Source organism: Furipterus horrens, unplaced genomic scaffold (genome assembly GCF_987537825.1).
Source record: "Furipterus horrens unplaced genomic scaffold, mFurHor1.1.pri manual_scaffold_7, whole genome shotgun sequence".
Lineage (NCBI taxonomy): Eukaryota > Metazoa > Chordata > Mammalia > Chiroptera > Furipteridae > Furipterus > Furipterus horrens.
The window spans coordinates 43,975,775-43,988,012 of record NW_028327177.1 but is presented as its reverse complement, the minus strand read 5'-3'; the positions used below and the strand labels follow the sequence as shown (position 1 = coordinate 43,988,012).

The 12,238-nt window shown below is 34.8% G+C and overlaps 1 protein-coding gene across 1 annotated transcript in view; it reads left to right on the top strand.

Moving 5' to 3' along the window:
• RAB2A (RAB2A, member RAS oncogene family) overlaps positions 1 to 7,773 on the top strand; it is a 97,323-nt gene extending 89,550 nt beyond the window's left edge. The window contains 4 exon segments of the mRNA XM_090283656.1: positions 4,221 to 4,289; positions 6,465 to 6,548; positions 6,550 to 6,607; positions 6,610 to 7,773. Coding sequence (XP_090139782.1) covers positions 4,221 to 4,289; positions 6,465 to 6,548; positions 6,550 to 6,607; positions 6,610 to 6,635 — 237 coding nt within the window. The 3' untranslated portion in view covers positions 6,636 to 7,773.
• The last annotated feature ends 4,465 nt before the right edge of the window (positions 7,774 to 12,238 follow it).

Sequence of the window (12,238 nt, the reverse complement as noted above, 5' to 3'; positions counted from 1 at the left end):
CTACAGCCAGACCTGCCTTAGTCTTGCCCTGTACACGGTCTCCCTGTATCAGTGCAGAACATTTATTTTTCCTGCACCTTCAACAGCAATGTAGGCCCTTGTGCCTAGATTCTTCCAACTAAATCGTTTATTTCAGCAACAATAGTAACTATATCCTCTTCCTTTACGTTCCATAGAACCTAGATACAATTTAATAGGTGCCCTTGGGTAAATGATAAATGATATAGCTAGGATATACATAAACTTGTATGTTTGCTGAATATATATTTGAATCATAATGCATTTGTAGTTTTTGTTATATTTACTTTAATTTGTGCTATAAAAGTCCCTGAAATTTTACTAAAGTTTAGATATTATCAGGACCATTCAGATAACTACTGCCAAGGGTTGAAAGATTAGTGTCTGAGGTGGAAGGCAATTAATGGCTAATGAAGGTAAAGGACTGAACATGGCAGTTAATCAAAGTAGGGCAAAGGGGGGGAGAGAGTGGTAAACTAGAGGCAGGCTCTTGGTACTGGAATGGAGCACTACATGGGAAAGCAAGAGGCTGGCCAAATTAAGTTGGCTGCAAGGAAATCTATTTATACTTCATAATCATGGATCTGCCTAAATATTGTTTGTTTCACGGTGCTGATAATACAGTCCTTTGACGTCAGTTTCTCAGGAAAGATTTTTTCTATTTTATAACTTATTTATCAATATTTGGATTGACTGTGTGAAATGTGAAGTATATATGAACGTAATGTTTTTATAGTTCTAAGTTATGTGTCACAAAACCTGTAATGATCTTTAGGATGTCATGTTTTAAAAATATTGCATTAACTAATGTTAAAGTTTTTCTGTAGGTATATCATCAGCTTGCTCATTTTTTGACATTAAAGAAATAAGTGTTCCAGCCCTGGCTGTTGTGTCTCAGTGGACTGAGCGCCAGCCTGTGAACCAGAGGGTCACGGGTTCGATTCCCAGTCAGGGCACATACCTGGGTTGCGGGCCAGGTCCCCAGTTAGAGGCACGCAAGAGGCAACCACACATTTTCTCCCTCTCTTTCTCCCTCCCTTCCTCTCTCTCTAAAAGTAAATAAATAAAAACTTAAAAAAGAAAGAAAAATAAGTGTTCCAGATAGATTTTTAATCTTACCCTTGTAAACATTAAACTTTGTAAGAATATCAATAAAAGTTTTTAAAAATGTATTTTCTCTTATGTTAAATACCAAACTTCTCTCCTGTATAACTTGGATCATTGTCCTTAACACGTACTCAGCCATCAGGAGCTGTCTGCACAAGTCTGTTGGTTCTATGTGCAAGTTCCACCAATGCCTCTTCCCCTAATGCCGCACATGCTCGTTCCCACTTACCATGCACACAGACACGCCCCTCCTGCCTGCTCTCTTTATTTACTGCCCTCCCACCCCCGAATTTGCTTCTATAGCCTGGGAAATAGAAAAGATAAAACTGCTTACAATTCTGTCTAAAATTGGGAGAAATTTTAAGTTAAGACTGTCCTATTAAAGTATGAGCTTTTAATATAAAGCCTTTGTAGTATCAGATATTTAGTTAACTTCTTATTGCTAATTTCCTCATTTTTTCCCCTGTGTTCTAGAGATATTTTAGAATGTTATATCTCTACCTTGAAAAATATTTATGGAGTTTGATTTTTAGTGACTAGAGTGAAATAAGAAATTAAAGAAAAATTTGGCCAGTTACTGTAACAGATATGTATCTCTTGTCTTTCTGAGTTGTTGAGAGGCTTTGCAACTTTAGTGGATAGGTAATTGTCTGCGACACTTAAGGCGCTTAGAAATTTCATTTGATCTGTAATAAGCCTTAATGTTCATTATATTTGGGAAATGGATAATTTCAGTTCATAGCCACATACTCTTAAAACAGGTATACTAATGTCTACTTTTGTCACATTGGGTTTTAAACTCTTGAGGATTCATTAAAATTGATCACTAATTAATCACTTAATATATTTTTAAAAATTTTGCTATGATGTAGATAAAACAAACCATTCATATAATATCTTCTATAATAAGTACTTATTTAGGTAACAAAATCAGTAGTGACATGGAAAATTTTATGTAGCATAGCTTTCTTAAGCCAGTTTTTAATGTCATTCATCAACAAATTAGCAAAGAAAATTATTTGCATAAATTAGCATGTTTAATAATGACTTTTAAACAAATGTGGGTTTTTTTTTTATATGAAGGTATAACTCACTTATGAGACCTTGTATTTCTAATGTTCTAGTGTAATATATATATGTGGGTGCCCCTATAAGGAATTCCAGCCCTGTGAATTTATGATTCTGTTGACTTCCATATTTAGTTAGCCTAGTTTCTAAGGCCATCAGTGTAATTGACATGTTATTGGAAATAAAGTTAAATTTTTTTTATTAGGATAACTTCAATTTTGAGGAATGTAAATCAATTCATAGTTGGCTAAAAAGCTGGTTTCTCCTTCACTGTAACTCCAGCACACACATGAAAATGCACTCACTTCCGAAGTGCCTTGTAAATCTGCAGTGGTTAATTCTTCTCATTATTTTGCTGCAAATTCTCATGACCCTCTCTGATGATTTGATCAGCCACTTAGAGTTTATGCATATTCATATCTCTGTGCTGCTGCCACAGTCATTCACATCTCCTTCACTGACTGGTGTGTTCTTGGTGCAGTAATTGAGCTGCAGTAGATTGATTACTCTGGGGAGCTGTAAGGCCTTTAAAGGTGAAAACGTATCAGTCCTGTTAATTAGGAAACAAAAGCTCTGGTGGCAAGTTCAGCAGTCAGATATTTCCAGGGTAGAAAGACGAAAGGTACGATTTGTACCTCTCCATGAACCTTGTTTACTTTTTAAATTTTGAATAAAGTCTGTATCAGTGGTAGTAAAGAATAAGTTTCTTTATGAACTTTCATAGAATGTTAATTAAAGAGGACCTGACAGTAATACTATTTTTTGTGATCTCTCAAATCTGCTAATTTAGAAACACCTTCCATAGCACTGGCAATGTTTGCATAAATATTTTAATATTTTGTATAACTATAGAGTGTGAGTTAATTTTATTTAGAAGCTTAATTTGGTTACAATATTCTAATACTAATTTTTTGTCAATTTAGTAGTGTGCTGTATGGGAAAAGGGTGAAACTTTATTCAACATGGCATAGAAGTTGAGCTGCCTTTTTATCTCTTTATCATAAGCATCCTTCGATTTTTCCTTCTTAAACTTTATATTAAATAATATATTGTCCTGGCAAAAAGGGTTTTGTGTGGAACAGTAACTGCCAAAAGTAAACTAGTATCAACATGGAAGTTAATGCAGTTGTATATCTAGTTGACATGTTTTTCTTGTGTGCTGTTCTTAACGTTATGGCAACCCCCATCCCCATCATACATTTTTCTTTTGAAGTATAATTCACATACCATAAAATATACCTTTTTAAAGAGTACAATTCAGTGGCTTTTAGTATATTCACAAAGTTGTGCAGCCATTATCACTAATTCTAGAACAGTTTTCTCACCCCAAACAGAACCCCCATACTCATAAGCAGTTGCTCTCCAACCCCCACCTCCTCCTCCTCTTAACCTGACAACCAATAATCTACTTTTTCTCTCTATGGATTGACCTCTTCGAACATTTCATATAAATGGAATCCTAATATATGTGGTATTTTATGTCTGGCTTCTTTTACTTGGCATAATGTTTTTAAGGTTTATCCGCATTTAGCATGAATCAGTACTTCCATTTTTTTATGACTGAATAAAATTCCATTTTATGGTTATGCCACAGTTTGGTTTTCATTCATCAGTTGATGAACATTTGTATAGTTTTTACTTTTTGGCCCTTTCTGCTAATAATGCCAATGAACATTCACATACATTCTTGCTCTGTTTTTAATCTTAGGGGGAAAGCTTTCAGTCCTCACCCTGGGTATAATATTAGCTGTGGGGTTTTTTTAGATGCTGTTTATCAGGTTGAGGAAGTTCCTTTTCTACTCTGTTGAGTGTTTTTATCATGAAAGATTGTTGGATTTTGTCAAATGCTTCTGCATCTGTTGAAATGTTTATGTGGTTTTTGTCCTTTATTCTATTACTATGGTGTATTACATTGGTTGATTTTTCTTATGTTGAACTTTGTGATATTCTATAGAGCTTTTATATAATGTTCTTTTACTATTGTGGTTTTAAATAACTTGAACTAATTTCTCCACCTTCTATTTCAGGCATTTATTAATACAGCAAAAGAAATTTATGAAAAAATCCAAGAAGGAGTCTTTGACATTAATAATGAGGTATATACATATAAAAATATTGGCTAATACTTATTTTTTTATGCTTTTTTAAGATATCGATTTGTCGTTCCACTTACTTATGCATTCATTGGTTGATTCTTGTATGTGCCCTGACCTTGGCCTGTCAAGACAGTGTTCTAACCAGCTGAGCTATCCAACCAGGGCTAATGTTTCTTTTTTTAATTTTATTTTTCAAGTACAGTTTATATTTACTATTATTTTACATTAGTTTCAGTCATATAACTGGATTTTAATTACTACTTAGATTCATGATTTTATTTTAATTTCGAAGATGGATATGTGGTGTGAGTTAACACATCAGTTTCTAATCATCTGAAAATTTGTTGAATGTTCTATAACAGTTAAATGTTTATGTTCTAGTAGAGCATCACTTTATCTGTGCAAACAGATTAAAGTAAGTGACCCTATCCATTTATTGTAAGCAAAGCAAAATAATATAAATCCTTCAAAGAGAAAAGGAAATCCGCTTTCATCCACATGTCCATATGGTGTTATCTGCTTTGGGGAATAATTTTCTCGTTGTGTAAATGCATGCACTATGTCACTAAAGCAAGATGCTCTCCCTGTTGTCTGTTACAAAAGCAGTAAATACCCAATTTGGAAATTACTCCCAATATAACATAGCATATTTTCAGGAAACTACATTAATATATATATAATGGGCAGTTGGCATTGATTCGTTTTTATTTTGTGGTTTTTTTATTTGTTTTTGTAAAGTTATTTTGAGCCAGTTTTGATCAACATGTTTAGGATAAAATGCAAAGCTTTGAAGCCTATAAGTCAATGTTTATTAATGGTCATCATTTTTATTGTGTGGATGTATATAGCATATCATTTACTGTTACATAAACATTTTTACGGTTCTGTATTAAGACTTGCTTCCAAGAAAAAAACTCTTGATTCCTCCCCCTGTTGCCTTTAGGAAAGCATTTTGTGTTAGGAAGCCATTGCATGTGTGTCTCTTGGCCTTATACACAAATGAGGCTCTGTATTATTTGCCTCAATATTCTTTGCTAAAACTAAGCAGTTTCCCTAAGTTTTCAAAAAAGTACTTGTTTTCTCATTTGTTTGTTTTAATTTGGAGAATTATGGTTTCCAAATCCTATCTTGTAGGCTTATATGCCAATAGATCTTGAGTTAATTTAAAGGTGACACCATTCAGAGACTAATGCCATATAAATTGAACAGTAATTGAGCCTCTATGTACAAGTGCACGTTCATTGTTTCTGTTTGGTTTCATATAGTAGCTGACTGCTGTACTGTGCCTGGTGCAGCTTTGATTGTAATGTGCTGTCAGGAGCCAACAGGCCGTGCGATTTATTTGGCCTAATGCCAAGTCTGACTCCTTGATTCCTCAAGAAGTTGCTACCAGCCCAGAGGGGACAAAACCAATGAGCCATAGGGCATGCTTTTTATTAAAGAGGAGTCAAAAGAGCGAAAAGAAACCACATCAGCTGCTGTCAATACTGAGCTAGTGCCAGAAACCCCAAGGCTACTACTGTTGCAGAACAACTGCCAAGCACTATAAATCTGAGATTTACTGTGACGTAAAGTTTCCTTAAGAGCTTAATTTCTGAAGCTACTGTATTACTTTTCTCAAAGTGTTGTATTTTTAGGTAAAATCCACTTGAGGGAGTGAGGGTTAAGACATAAGTGTGAGTTTGATGAATGAAAGAACTGCTCTGTGTGTGGGTTCTTGGCAAGCTGCCATGTCTTTGGGGATCATAGAAATTATTGATGACACAGAACACTCATATGCCCTTAGCCTGTACAGCTGATTCAACATGGAAGAGAAATGCTGTCTAGAGAAAAGATTTGACCTTGTATTAGAGCAGCATAGGCTTTTACATGTTTTTATTCTATAAAGATGACTTGCAATAATTGTTTTAAACATTTTCTCCATTGTGAGAATTCCCTGAAAAGCAGCATTGTCTAGTTTCTGTTCACCCAGTACCTGGTATGAAAAAGAATTATTTTCAGAAATATTTCTGCAATATTGTTTCTAAAAAGAAATATCCCCTAAGAGATCATTTTAATTGTTGCAGAAATCTCCTTAATATTTTTCTGAGTTGTTGGTAAAATTCTGTCATTAAGAATTAAATGGACTTTTCTTGGATCCAGTTACATTTATTATCTTTTTGTCTTTTATTCCAGGCAAATGGCATTAAAATTGGCCCTCAGCATGCTGCTACTAACGCCACACATGCAGGCAATCAGGGAGGACAGCAGGCCGGGGGAGGCTGCTGTTGAGTCTGTTTTTACCGTCTCGCTGCCCAAATGGAGCTTACTCACTATTTCATCCTCTCCTCCTCAGCTGAGACATGAAACTATTCTAAATGACTTTATGTCACAGAAGACTTTAATCTTTCAAATTCTTGTATAACTTTGAATAAATGGTTAATGTTCACTTAAAAAGACAGATTTTGGAGACTGTATTCATATCTACTTGCATTTGATTTCTAGGTCAATTGATGTGATTATTTTTGTTAAATGTTGTCTTGTGCCCTTACCTACGAACTGAATTAAACACTAAAAAGTCATCTTGAGTATTTTAAATCGGTTTGTGTAGTTAGGTTTCCCAACACCTGTGGGTGCCTAATGTTTAATATTGATGGAACTGTCCTCAAAAAGTTTGTCAGTTTTCAAGGCTATAAGGAAAAACAGAAGGATTCTTTTAATTCTGTATTTATCATTTACTTTCTGTATATATAGTTTAATAACTTGCTTGGGTGTAATTTGCCAAGCTTGAATTCATTAATGCATTTGCATAAATTCTAAACTGTTTAGAGCTTAAAACTACTGAAGCATTATTAGAAATTGCTTGGACACCGAATTTTAAACTTTCTGATGTTGTTAGCAAGCATGTTCATCTTTTTTTGTCACTAGTCCAAAGAAAATATGCTTAATGTACATTATAAAGGCTATGTATGTGTTAACCTGTTTTAATGCCAAAAGTTTGCTACTTGTCCACAATTTCTTTAAGACTTCTTCAGAAAAGGATTGATTTGCCTTAATGAATACCGTTGGGTAACAACACAGTATAATGAATGAAATGGGCAGAAGCGAGAACTCCGTACACCTAAGCAACTCCAAGAAGATTGAATGTCCACATTTACATGGCACATTATGAGGACTTTAATTTTTCCTTAAAAACAGTAATTTTTTTAATTCACATGATTTCTTAGATTTTTCATGCAGGACAGTTTTTCAACCTTGATGTACAGTGACTGTGTAAAATTTTTCTTTTAGTGGTAGCCTATAATATATAAAATATGGTAAGCATCTTGTCTGTTCTGAAGGGGATATGTATGGCAGTAAATCTACCAGATGGAAGATTCTGTTAAAAAGTAGAAAAGCTTTAGTAACTTACTCATGTGTGGTGGTTTATCTATTTTTTTTTTTTCCTTTCTTGGTCTATAATGAAATTGTTATAGCAGTGCAAAATAAAATCCTATGTGTAAAAGTGTTCTTTATTTATTACGATCACATCATTTTTAAATGTATTTTCTAGTCCAGCTACACCTTTTACACGTATCTAAGCATATTTTTTAAAGAATCAGAGTGTTTAACTCCATTTTTTATTTTTCAAGATTTCATTTATTTATTTTTAGAGAAAGGAGAAAGAGAGGGAGAGAAACACCTATCAGTTGCCTCTCTTGTGCCCCAACTGAGAACCTGGGCTGCAACCCACACATGTGCTCTGACCAAGAATCAAACCAGAAACCTTTCAGTCCGCAAGCTGGCGCTTAATCCACTGAGCCACACCAGCCAGGGCAATGCTGTTTCTGAAAATTTTGCTAAAATGTGATGAAACTATTAATAGTATCGAAATTATTTTTGTTATTGTTAAGGTAAGCAATATTTTCTACTTCTCAACCAGCACAAAAGCACATTTATACCATAAAAAAGCTTTATAAAGAAGCTTAAGTATAAAATTAACTCAATTCACTCATGACTTCAACTTCGTATAGGTCCTCCCTGAATGTTTAACAGTGCTCTTTTAAAGCTTTAATGTTACTTTTGTGCAAAATCACCTATCTTAGTTTTGTTTTACCTAGCTCCTGGAGGGCAGAGGGAAAGGTGAGAGGAAATGGTGTTTCTTTAGTATTTTTATTATAAACTGTTTTTTCCTTAAAATGGTCATACCAAAACCATTGATCATACCATTCACTCTCTTTAGTGATGAGTAGAAAAAGTTAAGGCAACTAAGATGTTCTGCTCTATACCAAGAGGAGGATGATTCTTTGGATATTATTTTTAAACAGCTCTTAGGTTTTCCAGAGGATAATTTGTTTCTTTTCCATGCTGTCTAACCTATTTATTTTATAAATCAAGTATAAGAGGAGCAACTAATGGTATAAAAAATTTTTTTTAAAAAGACACACCAGCACATGTACTATAATACCCTAGGAAAAGATGGAGTCCTCAAATACAGCTCCTACCACAGCAATCTTAACCTGCCTCACCTCAAGCCTGGGACCAGGGATGAGTAGTGAGTGGACTTCTCTCTCGTTTAGTACCACTTTCTCTACCTGTCTCATATACTTACGTCAATTGACAAAGCAGTGTTACTGTCTGCTTTCTACTCTTTGCTCATTTTATCCCTATCACAAGTAATGTATTACAGTAACAGTGGCACCTGTAATTAAATCTTTATACTATAATTGATTCTTTAATCTTTGATTAAATTTTGTAGCATCATATGGACATGTTTTAAGAGCTAAAAAATCAGTCACTAAAAGAAATAAAACTTTTGATGTCTCAACATGTAACATTCCAAAGCTGTAATCTTCATAAAGATAGTGTTTCTGTTTGTCTTCCAAATTTAAGACAGCTGAATGGAGAGCAGGTTTTTGAAAGAGTAGCATATAATTAGATAAACAATTTAACAATACACGGAGCAAAAGTAGGTTTACAGTTGTGAGTACACAAAACAGTTTTATTATTGTATTTTCTAAAACAACTATAAACCTACTTTTGCCTCACTGAATATGGGACCCTAACTGAATCTTTGTACTGTTTTGTATTTCCTATTTTAAAATATCCTATTGGCAGGAAAAATATCCCTATTTATCTTCTAGTAGTCAAGAGGGTAGGAATGTAAATAATATGTCTAATCGCTCAAAAAATTTATGTCTGGCTTTGTAATATATTAAATGTTGATTTTCTCATAGGTAGTGAAGCCCCATATGGACTCAGTAATAAGGTTGGTAGGATAGAATTTGACTATATGAGCTAAAAAATAATGTAAGAAGAAAACTGTAATAAAAAAGATAACTTTCATAAAAAGAACTGACTATGCAAATAGACAAACAAGCATATCTACCTGTGTTTCTTAGAGTTTATATGTGCTTAGTGTTCAAAGGAAAATAGAATCTGACTGACAGTACAGCATCTCATATTGCATTAGCATATACTAGATAATGGTCCATACTTGGTTGAAGTCATTATGGGAAACTTTAAGTGCCAGTTTATATATTCAACATTCATTAGCTTTACAAAATCATGAGGCCAACTCTTAAAAACTGAAGGACAAAGAACCAAAAACCAAATGGAAAAAGTCAATTCACCAAAAAATGATATAAAAATGTCCCTAAAGTATATATTTTAAAATTCAGACATGGAGAAATGCAGATTAAAACAATTGCTATCTCACCTATGAGAGTAGAAGAAATTTAATGAAGGAGGATAGCACATTCTGTTAGTGAAACACTCATGTAGCTAATGAAAGTGCAAATTAGTACTGCCTTTCTGGATAAAAACTTGGCAGTACCTAATAAAACAAAAATATACTTTCACCTGTGTGTCAGCAATCCCAGTTGTAGGGAACTACCACGATGATACCCTCCAACAATGCAAAAGCACATATGCACAAGGTTGCTCATTGCAGCATTGGTTGTAATTGCAAAATATTTGGAAATGACCTGAATGTCTATACTTAGGAGCACTCTCCTATAAAATAAACTGGTAAATTCACATAGTGGAGTCCTTCATCACTGTAAAAAGTATGAGGAAGAGTTCTGTGAACCGTCATGATTTCCAGGATTTACTGTTAAGTGGGAAAAGCAAAGTGCAAGAGTCTACAGTTTACCCTCTTTCGTGTAATAAAGACGGCAATATAAGAAAGTATGCATCTATCTGCTCATCTCTGCAAAAGAAACAGGAGGAGTAAACTAGAAACTAATGAGGTGGGTTACCCACAGAGAGTGAGTGCATACAGAGTGCAAAGTGATCGGGAATGGGGTATTTGGGATGAGTGGTATCTCTCTCAGTGTACATTTTTGTTTAGCTCTGTCTCAGAACTATAGTACTGTCTCACGTACTCCAGAAATAATTAAAATCAACCATGATGTGCAGGGAACTCGAAATGAACTACAAACTAATGAACGACTGACTTATCTGTGTTACCAGTGAGAGGATAGGAAAGAAAACCAGCATACAACCTGCAACTTTGGAAAACAGGGTTTTGACTGTAAACCGTAAGGCTAAAGACAAAGTGACCTATATATAAATAGTATACTCTGGTTAGTAAAGGGGACTGGGTTAGCACTTCTAAAAATAACTTTTCCTATTAAGATGGAGCAAACGTATTGTGGACAATGAAAGATCCTTAATGAAAACAGAGATAGATTCTCATTGAGAAAGGACTTAGAAATAAAAGTTGGGGAAGGTACAAATGAACTCTGGTGTTGGGTTGGAATTGGAGATGTTAGGAACTTATGGTTTTTATATGTGCAGATATGTGAGGAAATAGAGATAGGTGAGTTTGTGAGTATACATACAGACAGGACCTAAAAGCAAAGACACCTCAGTAGCAGTGAGCATACCTAGTACTTAGATATAAAGGGAACTAGGGCTCCTTGGGAAGATGGATGATTTCCAGGGATGGGGCAGAGAAACTAGGAAATTATCCTGAAAAATCTATAGTGCCAGGAGAGTGAATAAGTGTTACCTTTGTTAAAGTGAGAGGAGGAGGCATATGTCAAAGGACACAGGAGCCAACTTGTTGCTTCTCATGGCCAAATTTGGGACAACTTAAAAAAATAAGGTAATGATTATGAACCATGGAGTAAAATATTCATGATACAAGTAAATGATTGAGCAAATAAATGGAGTGGAGGCAGCTCTTCCTTATAGTAGAATACCAATTAGAGGCAGAAGTCATGATGTACGAGAAAATCAAACAACACAAGAATTGTTGGAAGAGTCATCAATGAATGCTAAATGTAGTGGGCAAAACATGTCAAGTGACAAGATATGTGCAGTCTCACTGGATCTCCACAAGATTAAAACAGAGAAGTACTAAATTGATGGTTAATTAACGACACCACCTTCATGTACCAACTGATGAGATGTACTGAAAAGGGCACAATTCTGTGGGATTCTTGTCAAGATGTGTAGCTTCAACTAAAGATTAGGAAGTCTCAGAGACAAACTCAAATTGAGGAACATCCTGCAAAGTAGCCAGTGCTCTTCAAAAATATCAAGATCGTAAAGATAAAGAAAGAGGAACTGTCACACATTGGAGGAGACAAGGAGGCATGACAACTAAATGCATTGTGGGGTGCTGGTTGGGTCCTGGAGGAAGGTTTTAATGAAGGAGAGGTGCACAGGGCTTCTCTGGTAGGAACAGTAGGGGTTACATGGGTATTTATAATATATGTATATATTCTATGCACTTTCATTTAATACAATTTTTTCTCCATTAAACAAAAAGGCTGCTTTATGAGTTTCCCTCAAAACTCAATGTGTGCTGCCTGGTCGTGTAGCTCACTTAGTGTCGTCCCGATACGCCAAGGTTGCAGGTTCCATCCCTGGTCAGGGCACATACAAGACTCAACCAATGAATGCATACACAAGTAGAACAACAAGTCAATGTTTCTTTCTTCCTCTCTCTAAGATTAATACAAAACAAAACAAGTGTGTGA